Source organism: Vigna angularis, chromosome 10 (assembly GCF_016808095.1).
Source record: "Vigna angularis cultivar LongXiaoDou No.4 chromosome 10, ASM1680809v1, whole genome shotgun sequence".
In the NCBI taxonomy this organism is placed as follows: Eukaryota; Viridiplantae; Streptophyta; class Magnoliopsida; order Fabales; family Fabaceae; genus Vigna; species Vigna angularis.
In genome coordinates this window covers 24,395,829-24,414,641 of record NC_068979.1, presented here as the reverse complement: position 1 = coordinate 24,414,641, position 18,813 = coordinate 24,395,829, and the positions used below count along the sequence as shown (strand labels likewise).

The 18,813-nt window shown below is 29.7% G+C and overlaps 3 protein-coding genes across 3 annotated transcripts; all 3 read right to left on the bottom strand.

The window, feature by feature from the left end:
- Positions 1 to 3,201: 3,201 nt before the first annotated feature.
- On the bottom strand, positions 3,202 to 4,810 carry LOC108335416 (ribonuclease 3). The gene is made up of 4 exons (XM_052869844.1): positions 4,594 to 4,810; positions 4,338 to 4,493; positions 3,803 to 4,001; positions 3,202 to 3,692 (listed from the first exon to the last, which is right to left on the bottom strand). The coding sequence occupies exons 1-4, from the start codon at positions 4,693 to 4,695 to the stop codon at positions 3,469 to 3,471; spliced, it is 681 nt and encodes a 226-aa protein (XP_052725804.1). The 5' UTR covers positions 4,696 to 4,810; the 3' UTR covers positions 3,202 to 3,468.
- A 5,894-nt stretch (positions 4,811 to 10,704) lies between these two features.
- On the bottom strand, positions 10,705 to 12,877 carry LOC108335432 (ribonuclease 1-like). Its single transcript, XM_017571451.2, has 4 exons — positions 12,637 to 12,877; positions 12,388 to 12,543; positions 11,421 to 11,619; positions 10,705 to 11,140 (listed from the first exon to the last, which is right to left on the bottom strand). The coding sequence occupies exons 1-4, from the start codon at positions 12,739 to 12,741 to the stop codon at positions 10,917 to 10,919; spliced, it is 684 nt and encodes a 227-aa protein (XP_017426940.1). The 5' UTR covers positions 12,742 to 12,877; the 3' UTR covers positions 10,705 to 10,916.
- Positions 12,878 to 15,450: 2,573 nt separating this feature from the next.
- On the bottom strand, positions 15,451 to 17,745 carry LOC108335138 (pentatricopeptide repeat-containing protein At2g02980, chloroplastic). The gene has a single exon (XM_017571078.2). The coding sequence runs from the start codon at positions 17,639 to 17,641 to the stop codon at positions 15,839 to 15,841; it is 1,803 nt and encodes a 600-aa protein (XP_017426567.1). The 5' UTR covers positions 17,642 to 17,745; the 3' UTR covers positions 15,451 to 15,838.
- Between the last annotated feature and the right edge of the window lie 1,068 nt (positions 17,746 to 18,813).

Genomic DNA, 18,813 nt, shown 5'->3' with positions numbered 1-18,813 from the left:
ACAAGAAACGTAAAAATAAATAAATATATAATAAAATATGTTTTAAAACTAATATACATATTAGTATGATAAAATCCGAACACATAATTACGTTATTTCAATTGTATGTATAATGTATAATATAAGATTAAAATCATCCCATAGTTAATATTATTAATTATTACCTTTCAGTTTCCAACAATCACTAAGTAATTATTTGTGTGTATTAAGAAAAAAAAGGTAAAACATGTGAGAATTTTAATCTCATCTATTCCCCTCTCTCTCTCTGTATAAAGAAATTTCTCTTTTTTTTTTATCCATCTTTATTTTCCAATTTGATCTTTTAAATAAATTTTTAAATTAAAATAATTATTTTATTGATTTTACTTTAAATAACAGTTTTTTTATAAATTAATCGTTTTTTAAAATTTGACATTTTTTAATTATAAAACTACCTTTAAAATAAATAGAAAAATAATAAAATTATAACAATTATTTATATTTAATTTTATAATAATAATAATAATACTTTTATTATTTTTTATTATTAGAAAGAAAAGTGAATACACGTGGTAATGTGTTTTCACTAATGTCTAATAAGTTAATTAGAAAAAATTTGGAATTTTGAAAATTAGTGAAAATAAAACAAAATGGTTATCAAAGAGAAATACTTGCTTGCCAAGACAGATGTTAAGTGCAGTGAAAGATGGAAGGTACAAAGCCTACCTAAAACAACTTTTCTACGTTAAGTTTCATAAATTTGAAATCAATTAATTATAAAACTATTCATAACTGTTTTATGTTTAAATACCTAATAAGTTATTTTTCTTGCAAAATAACAAGTAAATTCAATTTTTTTTAATTACGATAAACATGTTTCAATTTTTCAAAATATTTTTGACCGAGAATATCTTTGGTTGAGTTTCCACACTCGGGACCTTTTTGTCATTTCATGAATTCAATTATTTCAAGAAATTTTTGAACTATCCTATTTTGAGCATTTTTCTAAATAACTTCAAAATAATTTTGAACAGTTTTCTGTATTTCTGTTATAATTACTGTTTCTAGAGACGTAATTTTCATTATTATTTCCCTCATCTCCAAAACGTTATTAAAAATTAAAATCAAATTGTACTCACTATTCCGAATTAAAATAAATTGTTTATTTCAAAAATAATTATTTAGAGTTGAGAATTCTACATATTTTTTAACTTAAAAGTATTTAAACTAACATAAACAATTTCTTAAACATATTGTATCAAAATTCTTGTCATTACTTTGTTTTTCTCTAATTTTCATTTGGATAATTGTTGTATGCTCATTTTTTTCAAATGTTAAGCTTCCTTTGTGTTCAACCAAAAATAATTTTCGTGCAAATTGTCACAACTTTCATCGTGTCATTATTATTTCTTTTTCATCACTACTTGTTTTATTCCTTTTCCAAATGGTGGTGCCTAAAAAAAAGATAGTGAAAGGTTAATAATTTGTTTGTTTGTTTTTTTCTTTTAGGATTAAGAGTGACATTACATGACAATTTAGGTTGTATCAACGTATTCCATGTATCAAATAGAAAAGTCAAGTCAAACAAATTGAGATATGGATTGTATTTTATTTTGGGTAGATTTTAAGGTGGACCACCTTCATGTATTATTATTAATAATTAACACATTTATACAGAGTAAAATATTATATATTTCTTTTATTAAATATTTTTATTTACTTATTTATTTTAAGTAATCTCTTCAACTTTTTTAATCTTAATATATTAAAAGTCATTATTCAAATAATAAGAGAAATAAAAGATAAAGAAAATTAATGATGATGTAATTTTTTTCTATAACTTAAATAAATGTAGCACGAAGAGTAACTCTATAAAAAAATGTAACTACGGCGGTGAGATAAATTTGAAATGAAGAAGTGTTGTTGTAATTGAGGATATGATAAGTTGTTGTGTGTCTCACCACTCACATTATTAAATGTGTCTAAAAAATTATTATTCATGGTTGATAGGATGTCTAAAATTATTGTTTCATAATTTGTTATTTTGAGTGTTTGACTATTCAAATGAGTATAGAAAAAAACATTACTAAACAAAGTATATGAGAATATTGTTACATGAATTACAAACATGAAATCAAGATGGCTTATAAAAGTGAGAAAAAAATAAGTAACCATATCTTTAATCAATGACTATATTTGGAAAATTAAATAAATATAAAAGAAAAATGAAAAATAAAGTAAGTGTGAAAAGTTTTACTAGTTTTCCTTTTTTCCTTTAGTCGTTGTTAGAAATTTTCTTTGTTTTGTTCTAATTTTATTACTCCATCATTCTCGTTATTTCATATATTTTTATTTGTTATCACTATATTGGTGTTAGTCTTTTAATTGTAAGAAATTTATATGTGATGCATAATCTAATATAAGACTTTTTATTCATTAATTTATTGTGAACTTAATTGTTTCACACATGAGTTCCTTACTTTGGTTGTTTTCATCTCTAACATGGTTGAGAACATTTGTTTGAAGAAGTTGAATATTAGTGTCAAGAATAGCTTATTAAAAAAACATGATCAAATTTGTATATACAAAGCTTGAATAAACTTTTAAGAACTTAACCAATATGCATTTCATCACTGGTTCTAACTCAAATTTGATGATTGGGAGCTCACAAATATTTCAAATACACAAATATCAATCAAGACATTTTCAAAAGTAATGTTATGTGAAGTTGATTAGATTTCTCAAGTTTTGGTTTGATGGAAAGAATTGGATCCCACTAAAACTACTTGGCAAGATATATTTTTAATTCATGTGCACAAGAATACTAAACATATGCATATAGATGATAATATTATAATTAAGATATAATTGAAAAAAAAAATAGTAACTTATAACTTTTATTTTCTCTCAACGTTTTATTTGTTTTATTCTTGTTTCATTGCTACACCATTTTGTTATTTCTTGTTTCTCTATTTACTAATTATTATCTTGATTTTAACCTTCTTTATAGTAAGACATTCATATTTTAATACTAATATAATACAAAATCTATTTCATCAGTTTATTTTTAACTTGATTGTTTGTTGTGAGTTCCTTTAAATTGGTTTATAATTTACAACTTTAACTAAAAATTTGAATTATTAATAAGTTATCCAATGGAAAATAATTTGTCAAGATTTAGGCTCTAATCCAAAATAATTCATATATATATATAAAAAAGGATTTTGAAAAGAAAAAAAAATGCATTGCATTTAAGATATGATATGTAATAAACCTACAACATCATGAAGAATAAGTGAGATTAAAGTTGTGACATGATGCAATTAAAATTGATTGATATTGACTTTCTGAAACTAATCATCTCCACCACTTTATATCAATATAAGCAAGCATCAATGACTTAAACAACTTAGTGCTCCAAATGAAGCACATATGTGATAGAGAAGAACGAAGAAGGAAAAACACGATGAACTAGTGAACTAAATTTTGTTAAAACTTGGGAAATTGAATTTGTTCACCACATTTGCTCCTTGGAAGCAAAGGACACTCAATGAAATCTGACCCAGAAGTGTCCACACACATGTAAACTTGGTAGAGTTGACTGTTACGAGCTGAATCTCTGTTACACTCTATTCCAGGGGTAAACCCAGTGCCCTCTTTTATGGCATTTGTTATGCTATTTAGACTGTAAAATTCATCATCTGGTTCAATCCCTGAAATTCATTCATTTCTGTTAGAATTGTTGCTCTAATTACGTAAAATGTATAGATAACAAGTTTTGTATGAAAAAAGAATATATAGAAAAGAAATGAAAAAGATGTACCTGCATTCTTGAGGATCTTAAGGAGGTTTAGTTTTTTCTTGAGTTTGAGAGTTGCTTCAAAGTACTCAGTTTGATCAAGCTCAGATTGTGCACAAGTGCCATGTTTTTCCCATTCGTGTGACCAGAACCTCATCCCATTGCTACTTGGGCAGCTCAAGGATGGCCACTCCTTCTCCATGCTGCTAATAAGCTCTGAGATCTGCATCAATATATATATATATATTATCAAATGTATATACTTAGATATATTAATTATCGATATGGTATATTCTTTCCTTCTTCTTTTCTTCATTTTTATATGAACCTTGTTTTAACTTCTTTTACTCTAGTTGAAATCCAAGATGTGTTAGATGTCCATAATTGTAAAAGTATATGATTTAAATTGAATCAACCATAACATAAGTACTCCACTAATAAAATATAAGTTCAATCAGAATTGACATTATTTATCTAAAGTGGGATTTGGCACTAGCAAATGTTATATGAATGTCATATGAAGTATTTTTTTTTTATCATGAAAGTTGTTATCAAGTACCTGAGATTTATCAAAGACACTGTCAGGGTCACAGTTAGAGGGCCAGGAGCCATCATTGTAGTTAGGCCAAAGTCCATGAATGCTGAAATCTGCAGCAGGTTTCCCAGTCTTAGGATAACAGCAGCTCTGCCTTGTGTCACAGTATGCTCCTGGCCACTGCATAGAATCATAACACACAAAATGTATACATTAATTCAGAAACACAAATTTATCTATGAAGTTACTATAAGAGTCAAAACAATACACATTGCCTTACCTGCTGAACAAAGTAGAAGAAATCAAAGTCCTGAGAAAGGCATGCAACTGATAGACATAGCAGTATGAGAAGTTTGGATATAATACAAAAAATGAGTTTCATCTTTGATGATCTTTGATGCCTGCTTCCTCTCTTAATTAATTGAAAACAAACAATGAAGGATGTTGACAAAGTAATGTTTTTATAGGCCAGAAAATATTTTATGATGCTTGAGCTTACAAGGCATGCTATGGAGAATATGCGAATCAATCCCATTCTTTATCTATAACTTCACGTACTTGTATTCTGTTAATTGTACACCAAAACGTGCCCTCTAAGCTGTCATTAGGTAATCAACCAATTAATTAGTTAACGTCTATCCAATACTATTAATTTCACTTTTTATAGCTACCAATATCAATAATTTATCATAATTATTAATTAACAAACCTCCAAACCTAATAATTCAATCTGAACAATACTCATTAATTTAGTTTTATTATTTCATTTTTTATTTCTAGTTTTTATCATCATAATATTTTTATTACTTTAAACATTAAGTTGACCGATATGAAGTGGTGATACCTAATCTATGTCTATAAAAGCATATCCATAAATTCAGTTTACTTTTTTCTGCCTTTACACGGCAAGTAAGTCCCTGGGACAAGAATTAATTGTACGTGGAAGAAAGATGTTTGAAAGTTTAGCAGCAAATTTATACTAAGAAGATTTTAATTATGGATGTAAATTTTAACGTTGTTGTGTGGTTGTTGGCTGCAATGTTAATGACGTAAAGTCAAGTTCAAAAGCTTTGGTGGTCTTGCTTGCAAGTAAGTCAATTTGAGGGGCTGTTTTGGCTTATAGATTGTCATTTTAGCAACAGAAATATACCAACTAGCACAAACCCTTTCCCATTGAAATTTCTTCACTGTCTCTATCACTTACAACTTTTTCTTTGCAATTATTATTTCTTCCTCCAAACATCTTTTAGATTATATTTTATTCCGATGCATCTATTGGTTTTATATTATTTAGAAATAGAGATTAAAGATAATGTAAAAATATTTCTTTTTTCAATCTTTTAAATATTTTTTGAAGATAAAATTATGACAGAGCTTTAAATTTTAAATTTAAAATATTTCAAATTTAGTGATTATTTTATGCTATCTGAAATTTCATTTTCTTAACTTAGGTAATGTTGTTTTAACTGACATTTTAATTTTTTTATTTTAGATAAAGAAAGCTTCAAAAGTTTTGACCTTATCAAATTCAGATTAGAGATGAAAAATATGGTATCTTAAATTATATGCTTTGATACGTAGACATTAATAAAATTTAGAGATAAAAATATAATTTATTTGATGGACATTGACGTATTCGAATTGAATGGTAATAGAGTGTGGATCCAGATCTAGAAGTTGTGAGAGAATGCAACAAAATTTGTTTTCAAACGTAGTTGTAACTTATATAATAAACTAATGATCACAACAAAAATATCATCTTAAACAACAATTTTTACCTAAATGAATATAACTACTCACTTTTATCCAAATGGAGGAAAAATATAAAGGTATCATGCATTGCTATGACCCGTTAGATAAGTATGTCAGATGGGACGAGCTCGATTAAAATTTTTAATTCGTTAGTATGTTTTAGTCTGTTCCACTTAATCCGTCAAATTAGCGTGTTAAGATGAAGTAATCCGTTCTTGACTGCCGATTTCTTTTGTTTTTCTTTTTTATTTAAAAATTAAAATTAAAGAAAATTAAAAAATAAATTTTTATATTATTTTTTTTATAAAATTATAAATATGTAATTCTATTATAATTTAAATCATTAATTTCTAATTAGTATAACAGAGTAATTTAATTTATTCAATAAAAATATTAATTAATCAATTAAAAATTTAGAAAAAAAAATTGTAATTAAATATATTTTAAATATTTATTTGTTAGTGTAACCTTCCAAATATATAATATTAAACTATAAAGGAATTCACATAATTAATAAAATAGCTCAGTTAACAAATTATGAGAATCATTTAAACATAATCAAATTCCATATACAAATTTACTAAGTTCAAAACTATATATACAAGATTTAGTGTTTTCAAAACAACTAAAGGAAAAGAGAATGGTTAAAGATTTATTACAAAAGCTACTAAGCTTTTGGGTTGTCTTCACTTCCTAGGGTCTACTCCACAGTCACCTCATCACCTTCTGCTCACACCCACCAGATAATCATAATCAAGGCAATCACGTACAAGAACATACCAACAAAACATACAAACAAAAGGGTAAGCTAGTGATACAAAACAGTTTATATTATATTGTAACATTTCACACATGAATCACATTTAATATAAAGTAATTCAATCATCCTAAATATGCCAAAACCTAGATTGGACTATTTGGATTTAGTATGAATGTGAAGCGATGACGGGTTGTACACTTGCGGTGGCCTCTACCGTTTTGCAAAGTCAGTGTCAATGAGTTTCACTCTACCACACTCAAAAGGTTAGTTTGTATCTCGTCTTAGGTCATACTCAAAGCACCTTAACTAAGACATCTTGCTACTCTCACCACATGTATCAATCATCTCTACTTGAGAATGAATGATCATTAGAGTGTCAGGATAACCACCAAGAATCAGCTCCCTAAATTCATACTAACAACATTTTGATATAACCATTAAGAATCCTCCTTAGAACTCTTACGCACCTCATTCCATTCACATATATGTTCCAAACCTTACCATAAATAATACAACAAAACATTATAACTTTTACAAACCATACACATAATTAAAAGAATTCAAAATCACCCAAGAACACATACTCACTCGCCTAACTAATAGCCTTGCTCGCCTAGTGAGAGGCAAAACAATAGTCCTCCCAAGCTAAGCGAGCTGACTCGCTCAGCCTCTGCAAAAGCCCCAAATACTTGCTCAGTGAGCTCCTTCACACCAAAACAGCAAGCTCCCCAACTGAGTGAGTTGGTTCGCCCAACCTCTAGAACTCACTACTAGAATTTCTCTAAACTTGCTCAACTAGCCCATTCTGCTTGCCCAACCGGACTGCATAATTCTGCAGCACTAAAACTGCAAAATTAGCACTCTTAAACCACTCACTACCTATCCTAATCATTTTTACCAACTTCTAACACTTCTAGGTTGGATTATAAATTATTTTAGACCTAAACAAAAGTGTATAACATATCTTAAACTAATAATAAATTGTTTACAACAAGGTATCAACTCAAAAACAACTAAATTCTTAACTTAGATACCAAAATTTCATTCTACCTGTTCTAGCTCATTTTTAAGTAACTTAGGGACTCTGACAAGTCAAAAATTACTTATCAATACCTTCTAAACTGACCAATTTGACCATAGCCTATAATTCAAAATCCCACTACTCCAAACCCCAAAAATGTCCCTTAAAAACTAACCAAAACACCTTTAAAGTACTACTAACTCATCTTAGATCAGATTTCTCTTTAACTCTAAACCTAAAGAAGTTCCAAATGATTATAACATAGACCCAAACATACAATTTCCTCATTTTATCATTATCTCAACCTTTCACCTGTCAAAATCCCATTTTAGACTAAAAACTAACTTCTAACTCAATCAAAATCCTTAATTCTCAATATTACATCAACTTCACACCAAACATACTCCAAAACAACAACATACATAAGATCATTCAATTTGATTCACTACAATTCATAACAACATGCATCAATTTATCAAACATACTCATCATACACAATTATCACTAAAACAATAATCTCAAATCATAACCAAATCAGTATTACTAACTAACAACTATCATTCACAGTTCTTAATTTAAAACTAAAGAAAACATTAGTTTTTCTTACCTCATAGAGAACTACTACAACTCTAAAAACGCTCAACTGTTACTTCAAATGCAAGGAACTCTAGAAACGCCTACAAATCATCAAATTGTTATCAGAATGAGTCGTTAGGATCTTAGATTAACAAGAAACTAGGAAAAGATAACACAAGGCACGTGTGACAAGAATCAACATGCACGATTTCAATCTAAGAAAGAAAGGAAAAAAAGAGTCGAAACTTACTTGCTCAATACTAAAAACTGATCAGATAGGAATGGAGATTACTTAGTCATGATCTCTCAGACACTTCCTGATCTTCAAACAAATATTCGTGAAGTTAGATATTTTAGAAAGAAATGAGGAAAAACTAGGAGAAAGAGTTTTAAAGAAATAATTTGTGTTTTAAGCAATTAAACGACTTTAAGAAATTATATTTATATTAGCGAATTATTTTAACTTTAAAACACACTCTCATTATTTTAAAATTATTTTAAAATACTTATTAACTCTAATATTCTATTTTTTAGATTCTTATAATTAGTATATATACAAAATAATTTTAATAATATTTTTTTAAAATTAGAAAAGTTAAAAGAAAATTTGTTGACATGTGAAGGGACAGATTATAATTTATGTTTTTTTTTTGTGTGAAGGGCTAATATAATGCGCTTTTGGCAAGTCTAAGGTAGGACGGGTAAAAAAAGCAGAGCTAACCCGTTTATTAAGTGATTATTTAAGAAAAAAAATCCTTATTTTTAGACATCCATAAAGGATCTAATGAATGTGACTAAAAATAGTTTTAAAAATGTATTTTTATAAAATGAAATGAAGTTATCTAACATTTTCTTAACTAGCATATTTAATTAGTATAAAATTAGATATTTTACTGAATTTCAGTAGTCTATTTCAAGAAAAAGAAAAAACAAGTGTAAACCAATTGGGGGTGTTGCTCCCACCACCACCGTATACTTCCTCCATCTTCCCACGTTATTTTAATTTCAATTATATCCTTAAGTTAAAACTTTTTTTTACTTTTACCCTATTTTAAATCATTTGAAACTCTAATTTACTTTTCCAGCACCCACCCACAGAACTCTCTTCCCCTTTCCCCATTTTCGTTTCACCTCCCCATCTCCCCGCTTCCATTCCTTTCTTTGTTTCTTCCCAATTTTTCTTTTGGTTTGAAAGCTTCTATTGTCGCCATGGTGTGGAGGAGCGTCGCCGCCGTGGTGTGGAGGAGCGTCGAGGAGCGTCCAAAGCGTTGACGAGCATGAAGGAGGAGCCTGGATCGAGTTCTTTGCACCTTGTTTTCGTTTTTTCAGGTTGGTTTTCTTCACCATTCTCTTCATTTTTTATGTTAGGTAGTTTAGTTTAGGGTTTATTATTGTTTGTGTGGTTTGAATATGTGATGTTTTGTCACTGTTAATGGTTTGTTGTCGCTGTTGGTTCGATTGTGTGCCGCCTGAACAGTCCCCGCGAAGGCCAAAATGGATGTGGGATATCCGTTTGGCCTTCAACGGATATTCGACTTCTGTCGACGGATATCTTTACCTTAAACGGATGTTAACATCCGCTGAAGGATATTCACATCCGTTTAAAGTTTACCTTTTTTATTTTAGGGTTTATTCGATTACGCACTTGGAGGAAGCACCACCACTGTACGCACCACTCCACCATTGAGACCCAACACGCTTGATCAATTCTTTCCACCACCACCAACCTTTGCAACTTCTCACTAAGTATACCACCGTATATTCTCACAGCGAAAGAAAGAGAAGGAAGAAGTCTAACGTTAAAATGAAAGAAAAGTTTTTACTGGAACTAGTAATAGATCATTAGTGGAATGGTTTTGGAGTGGGTAAAAATTTAAAAATAACAACCCTAAAAATAAAACTTTACTGAAAGGCAAAACAGTAAAGGGGAGGTGGAGGGAGCAAAGGGTGGTGGTGGTGGAGGGATCAAAACCCAACCAATTGCTATAAAATTTTAAAATCAATTGTAAAAGAATAAACAATCACTTATCATTTGATTTTATATTTTAAATTTTTTAATTCTTGATAAAGATAAAATGTCAATGCATATCGGATTAAAATAACACTATGCTTTAAAAATGACCAAACACAATTATTTCTGTGAATTTCTTTTGACAGTTTGTTCAATTTTATCCTCAGTTTTTAAACAGCTAGGTCATCTTACACGAGTGAGAATTTTAAAGAAACAAAAAATAACAGAGGTGATTAATATATTACACTCAGTTAAATTTACCAAAGAAAAGTGCATTTTAAACCATTTTCATTCAATATCTGAAAAGATAAAATCTCCAATTCTTAGGATTTATTCCCACAGATTCTCACCAACATATTGAGAACAGAAGTTGCAGAAGTGTTGGCTATAATTGGATACACCATTTTATTAGATAAAGCAGTTTCATATGAAAATGAGAAGAAGTAGAAAAATTTTGTATAAAGTTCTACTCATTCTTAGAAGCTAAAAAGATGGGAACTGAATGTCTGAGCCACATTTTCCATGAGGGAATACAGAGCACTCAATGAAATCTGAACCAGAATTGTTGACACATAAGTAAACTTGGTATAGCTGGCTGTTCCCAGATGAGTCCACATTGCACTGAATGTATGGAGTGAACCCAATTGCATCCTTTATTGCCCCTTTTACGCTGCTCAAACTGTACGATCCTCCGTTTGGTTCAATTCCTGACAAGAGACATTCAGTATCAATAATCAATAAGTCATATTATCAAACTTATATAAAAACTATAACTCCACTTTCAACTCAGATAATGAATCTATCATGTTAAGATAATGAGTGTATATGGTCACATCACATAAGTCCTTACAATAATAAGATACGGATTTGATTTTGGTATCATTTTAAGGTTCTTACCGATAGAAATATGTTATGTGTATATAAACTTATATTCTTGTTTATCCAAAGTGGGACTTTTGTTTGTATAGTAACAGTTTTAACATGTACCTGCAGATGTAAGAGCTTTGAGGATGTTGGCCTTTTGTCTGAGGCTGAGAGCAGCTTCAAAATAGTCATGCTGTTTGAGGACTGACTCCGAACAAGTTCCATGTTTGTTCCATTCATGGCTCCAGAATGTCATCCCATCCCCACTTGGACATGCAAGTGTGGGCCAATTGTTTTGCAAACTACTACTCAGATCAGATATCTGTCATCATAATAAACACAAAATTACTGCCAAATTAACCATCATGCAAACACAACACTGTTCAGGGTTAGAATACAAGTGTTTTTTATTTTTTTTATTTCAGCTTCCCTACGTAGCAGTTATGGTATTCACCATCTGAACTTTACAGTAAATTTAAAAAACATTCCATCACAACACGTTCAAATGACATAGGGTTCCACCAAAGAAAACTAAATAAAAAAATAAGATCGGTTTATCTGGTGAGGGATAGGCATCACTTTTCCATAGCTTGGTATGAAAACTGACATATACTTTAGTCAGAAACTTGTGTTAAAGAGCTAGTTACAAGGTTTCAAAACGTAATTCTGAGCATAATGTAAAAGCTTTTGGAAGTTTTCAGTTATAATTCCATCAAAACTACAGCTGCATGGTTCAGTTTTTTTTAACTTCATTATAATATTAAAGATTATGATAATATAACAACTAGAATCTAGCAACATATCATTGGCCAACATAAAGTTGAACACGTTTGTGCTGTGAAGGATAAAAGGCAAAACATCTTTTATGGCTTTTGAAATGGATACAATAATTGTGTGCCAAAAGCCCTTTTGAGTCAAATGGAAGAAACAGAAGAGGAGACAGGCAAACAGTTCTTATAGCAACTTGCATGTTATATTATGAAAAGAGAAACCTTAGATAACATCAGAGACTGTGGATTAGGATTGAAGAACCATATCTAAATATTTTTTTCATTAAGAAATTATGAGATATGATATGATAATGAAGCACCTGAGATGGGTTGAAAGGGTTGTTAGGATCACAGTTAGAAGGGTATGAGCCATCGTTGTAATTAGGCCACAGACCATGAATTCCAAAATCTGCTTCAGGCTTTCCACTTGTGGGGTAGCAACAATTCTTCTGTGTGTCACAGTATGATCCGGGCCACTGAAAAAGCAAAGCTTGAAACAATGATTCATTAAAAAGTTCCTTGTAACACAAAGCATCAATGCATGATCTTCCAATGAAATTTTAGATTACCTGTTGAACAAAGTAGAAGAAATCAAAATCCTGTGAAGCACAGAAAAGGGACAAATAGTGCAACAGCAGCAGAAGCTTGACCAAAATGGAATTTTTAGACTCCATTTTCACCTCTTTGTTCTTAGAATTGGTGGGATAGAAATGGAATGTGATTTTTTATGGCTTTGATTTTGAGAGAATGCTACAACTATGGATTGGTATATCAAAAATTGGTGAAAATGAAAGGAAAGAAGAAACCCAAATGCAGAGTATCAGAACGTTACATATATATATATATATATATATATATATATATATATATATATATATATATATATATATATATATATATATATATATATATATATATATATATATATATATATATATATTCATTGTCTTGTCTTAATTGTCTGATATGGTTTACGTGTGTAACTGTTGCAGAATACCAGTAACATGTCGCCACTCTATTTTTTTTTAATTTTATAAATATCACATATCAAAATTCCAAATCTCCATTCTTAAAAGTATGACATTTTTTGAAAGCTTAAACTTTTTTTTTAATAAATTGTGTATTTTTCCTTAATTATGTGTAATCCTAGCACTTGAGTCAAGTGAACTTATCATAGATGACAAAAAGTATCCATTAATGATTTTTAAAATTTCCTTTTACTTTATGTTTCTTTTCTCAAATATCCTATTTAATTACTTTTAGTTTTTTTTTTTTAAAAAAAAAAACTCTAGATTGATTCCATGAATCTGATAATGATTTTTTTTTTAATTTTAATATTTAATTTTACGTTTTAAGAGTTTTGGAATTATTAAAATTTTAAACTTTCCTTTTACTTTATGTTTTGTTTTTTTTCTCAAATCTTATCTTCAATCACTTTTTAGTTTTTTTTTTCTTTTTCATTTTAAAATTTCCTCTTCAAGTGCATAAAAGACATTAAATCCCATAAAATAATTTTATACTCTCTTTCCTTATAAAATCGTGTTTTTTTCTTATATTATGACATGTGTATAAATTTCCAAATTAAATTAAATAAAATTTAAATTAATCCATTTCTTAATTATCTATTTAAGTATATTCTTAATTTCTATAACTTTAGTAGAAAAATGTAACTTTCTTTCATCAACGTTAAATACAACATGATATTTGCTATTCGTTATTATATATGTATCTATGTTACATCTATTTTCCCTAAAATAATTATTTGTTAATTAAATTAATTTTTATAGTTTTTAATTTATTCATTTCTTTACATTTTTATAGTATTTCATAAAGATGTTAAAATGGGTAAATTCAACTAATTTGGGTTAAATTTATTTTAAAATTACATTCAAAATTCAAGCTAATGCAAGGAGGTTGCAACTTGGATTGGATTGATCAGCAAAACTAATAAAAGCACAAATCATAAGACAGTTGTTAATTATTTGCAAATTTGCAGAAACACGCGTTTTAACGGATTTATATTATAATATTTTATTTTTTAATTAAAATTTAATTTTCATAATAAGTTTTATTATTTTACATACTAATTTTCATATGTTTTTTAATTAATATTATTTATATATTTTATTATTTTTACGTGACTTTTTAAAATTTGAGATATAGTTTGAAAGGTTTAAAGATCAAATTGAGTTAAAATCGTCACTGAGAAAGAAACAAAGGAATCAGGAAGGAAAAGGACACTTGGAAATTATAGAAATAAAAATGTAATATAAGAAATTTGAGAGAATCAGTTTACTTATTATTTAGAAGAGGATATGTGACCAAGAAAATGAATAAAGTGATTTTATGTAAATTAAGGGACATATAAGGAAGTAAATTGGGTAAAAAAATCTATATTTTACCTCCAATTAAATGTATTTAAAATTTTAAGACATTTTATTTCTGGAAATGTTTTAATTTGTGTAATAAACAATGCTTTTATGAGAAAGAGTTGTGTATAAAATTTAATTAATTGACTAAATTAATAATTTATTTAATTTTAGGAACGGCACACCATTGAAGTTTTAAAAAAAAACTGCTTCAGTTTTAATAAATAAGAAAACTGTAACATATTGTAAATGTAATTAATTGGATATAATAAAAAATTAAATTCAGAAATGATTAAAATTTGTGAATATACATTTAAAATGAATATAAACTGTAAAAATCTACGTAAATTTGCTGCTAAAAATAATTTTATTTTAAGAAAGATTGTAAAGAATCCGGCTCGCCTATTTCAAAATTTAATTTACTTTTTTTCAGATAAAAGTTATTGGTTGTTTCTTATCCTATTTTTCTAAATCTAATTATCTAAGAAAACTTTTTCTAAAATTATCCTAATTTAAATATTATTTTCTCACCTTATTGTTTGCTGGTATAACCTCTTTATCTTTTGGTTAAAAATATTTTAGTTTAAAAAAATCAATATATTATACATTGAATAAAAACTATAGAACAGAAATCAAGCTTTTTATGCAACATTCAAAAAACTTCGCTACTTACAGTAAAAATGTTGGAGCCCAACAAGTTATGGGCCGGAAGAGCAATTGGTCCATGAGGGGTATATGACACCGAAGGTAAGGAAGGTTTATGTGCCAAAAGAAAGAGTGTTTGTTCCTGCACCATCCCACATTTCTCTTTTTACCGCCATATTTATTAAAAATTTCAAAATTATTTTCTACATCTCAAAAAGTTTTACACTTCACTTTTTTTTCTTTCTTGAATTTCGAAATTCGTTGAAAAATTCTAAACATTTTGAAATTTTGAAGAATGTTATTTTTGAAATGTGGAGGTAAAAAAGAAATGTGGGATGGTACATAGAGAAATGCTCAAAAGAAGGAAAATAGAGAAGCAGTTTCCTTTCGATAGCAAATAACATACAAATCACATTGCACTTTTTTTCTCTCTTCTCTTTTATCACTAAATTGTTTGGTTTGTAACAATAAATCTGCAACATCAAAAGATATCTACTATTACAAAGTTAAATGTACATTTCTTTCATTATTTACACTAACATAGGTAACTCATCACTAATGATCCGAAGTTGACAGTCATGACCATTACCAATTCCCAACATTTAAGAAGAGGCCTTGATTTGTTTATCTTCCGAGTTGCATACAGTGGCTATTCCTTCCAAGCACAAAATATTAGCACTCAATTCTGTGAAATGAATAGAGCAGTTTCTTCATTAATCTTGATAAAAAATATTGACTATTGGCTCAACAAACTCCACTACCAGTAATCCCCACAGGAGCATTTCCCATCTTTAAAATGATGAAATCGCTGGACATCTCTTAGAATAATTTGCCTACCAAATATCAATGATATAAATTTAGCAGCGTTGTGGCAATCCACACAGACTCTAAGATTCTTGACCACACGAATTGTTGTTCCAGGGGGAGTATTCAGAAGACCATAAGTTATGGCCAGTTTCTCACTGTGATATCTAAGAACAATTTCTTTCTCTTCATCTTCTATGTCTGCATAAAAGACCAGAGATGTGTCAGGTACATACCCAGCCAGCTTCAATTCCTTTACCAATTCATCGAGTGCACGGTGCAATACGGTTGAAGTGGAACGAACTCCATCCCCGGCAAAGAATTCATGCACTACATTGTTGACCTCTATTGAGCTACAACCAGGGACTTTCATTGCTCCTTTGTCTGCCATCGTTTTCCTTAGGTAGTTCACATCATCCCATCTTCCATTTCTTGCACACAAGTTTGACAAAATGACATAATCCCCACCATGGGAATCATCCAGCTCAAAGATTCTCTCAATTACTTGCTTTGCCATTTCCACATTACCATGACTGCTACAAGAAGATAGCAAAGTCCGCCACAGAATTGGTGTCGGCTTGATCGGCAACTCGTCTATGAACTTATACGCCTCTTCCAAGCGTCCAGCTCGACCAAGCAAATCCACCATACACCCATAATGCTTGATACTTGGAACAATCCCATACTCATGAATCATACTATAGAAGTGATCATAACCTTCCTCTACCAATCCATTGTGACTGCAGGCATAGAGTATACCTAAAAAACTTATCTCATCAGGCTGCACTTTCGCCTTCTTCATTTCCTCCAACATTGATAAGGCTTGGGATCCATGCCCATGTGTTGCATAGCCAACAATCATCGCCGACCACGCTTGTGTGTCTCTCCTAGGCATCTCCCTGAACACAGAAACAGCGTCCTCCAAACTCCCACATTTAGCATACATATCTATAAGAGCAGTATTCACCTTGACATATTGATCAAACCCATTCTTCTTGACATACTCATGGATCCACTTCCCTAAGTCCAACGCCCCAAGCAAAGCGCACGAGGAAAGAGCAACAAGCATGGTGACATCAGTAGGCTTGAGGCCACTCTCCTGCAACTCTCTGAACAAAGCCAAGGCTTCATTGGGCTGGCTACTCCGAGCACAGCTCGTGATGATCGCATTATACGCGACGACACACGGTTCATCGATCTTGTCAAAGACCCTCCTAGCAGCATCCATGTCATTGCAGGCAGTGTACATATTAATAAGTGTTGGGCACACATACATGTTACCACTGACCCCAAGTTTAAAAGCAAGGCAATGCAGCTGTTTACCTTCCTGAAGCGCTTTGAGCCTTGCACAGGCCTTGAAAAGAGAGGAGAAAGTGTAGTCATCTGGAAGGAGGCCAGAGAACAAAACCTGACAAAAAAGAAGAATTGCTCTGAGAGGGTCATCAAACCGCGCATACCCACGTGCCATGGTGTTGAACAGAATAATGTCTGGGTGGGGAATTTGATCGAATATTTGGTGGGCATGGTCCATGGAAGCGGTTGTGGGATTTGAAGTGCAGAAATTTATGAGCTTTGTGAGGACGGTGTGGGTGTTGTGGAGATGGGTTTTGATGGTGTAGGCTTGGATTTGCTTGAGCTCTCTGAGAGAGGTGCATTTGGGTATGAGAGAAAGAATGGAGGGTGAAGGTTGAAGTGCAACTTCTATGTTGACTTCTATGGGAGAATGTGAAATGCATTGGAGAATGGACATTGCCATTGTTGTCACGCTAATTTCTTACTAACTGTAAACTGCATCTGAAACAGATGCAGTTTACGCATGACATCAAACAGAGGACACTACAAAACACGAATGGATAGAGATAACGGATTGAAGCGGTGGTTCAAATCAAATCCTTATTATTTTTTAATCTCATTTTTAGTATAATAAAAAAATTATTATGTTAATATAATCATTTTTATTTCATTAAATTTATTTAAATTTTCTTAAAGCATAAGGTATTTGAAAATGTAATTAATCTTTATTAATTGTCAAATGTATTGATTAGAAAAAAAAATAATATTAAATAAGAAATAATTAAAGATTTTACATTTACATGTAATAATTGATAAAGATTAAATACGATTTTAATTATTTAAAAAAGTTAAAGTTAATAGAATCAAAGTTAAACGCATGTTCAATTATTTTAGATACTAATAAAATTCAAATAAATGAACTAAAATTATAAAAAATTAGTTTACTATACTAATAAAATATGTCATTTTTTATTGTCTTAAAACGATTATCTTAGACTAAATACTTTTTACATGAATAAAGTATTGATAATTTTTTAAATCAGTTAAGTATAAAAATCAAGTTTTAGAAATATAATATTGTAACGTCATAAACCCCTTTATTTTTAAAGTCATGTTTCCAGCATACAGTCATGTTTTATTTAGTACCGCTTTTAAAAATGAAGACATTGGTCCATATGTTATGAAAAGTATATGAATAAGGTTCACAAAAAAAGAACAAGTTCAACAAATCATCAAAGAAAAAGCTGAAGCAGCGAGAGAAAAAGCTGGACAGCAAGAGAGAGAAGAGAAAAATATGGTCACATCAGCATGGACTTAACGTCGTTGTTGTCCACTTAACGGACATGACCTTATTCATACATTTTTCATAACATATGGACCCAATGTCTTCATTTTCAAAACTGGATACTAAACAGAAATTCACCTCTTAACATCAGAACGAAGTAAGCATTTAAACCTTTTTTTAAATAAAAATCTATGTATTTCTATAAATTTAAATTCAAATCACATCGCAAAAAAAGTCCTTCTACATCCTTAATTTGTATTTTTATAATACTTATATTATTTCATCGTGAGGAGAATTATTTTCTAATTTACATTTTGAGATTTTTTGTCATTTTTTTTCAAAATTTCTTT

Bases quoted from the DNA above. Each gene is read 5' to 3' on its own strand.
- LOC108335138 (XM_017571078.2), bottom strand. From the start codon at position 17,641: ATGGCAATGTCCATTCTCCAATGCATTTCACATTCTCCCATAGAAGTC.
- LOC108335432 (XM_017571451.2), bottom strand. From the start codon at position 12,741: ATGGAGTCTAAAAATTCCATTTTGGTCAAGCTTCTGCTGCTGTTGCAC. The intron at 11,620-12,387 runs GTGCTTCATTAT...TTATGATGACAG, and splicing joins ACCCTTTCAACCCATCTCAG to ATATCTGATCTGAGTAGTAG. The intron at 11,141-11,420 runs GTACATGTTAAA...GTCTCTTGTCAG, and splicing joins CAAAGCTCTTACATCTGCAG to GAATTGAACCAAACGGAGGA.
- LOC108335416 (XM_052869844.1), bottom strand. From the start codon at position 4,695: ATGAAACTCATTTTTTGTATTATATCCAAACTTCTCATACTGCTATGT. The intron at 4,002-4,337 runs GTACTTGATAAC...ATATTGATGCAG, and splicing joins GTGTCTTTGATAAATCTCAG to ATCTCAGAGCTTATTAGCAG. The intron at 3,693-3,802 runs GTACATCTTTTT...AATGAATTTCAG, and splicing joins TAAGATCCTCAAGAATGCAG to GGATTGAACCAGATGATGAA.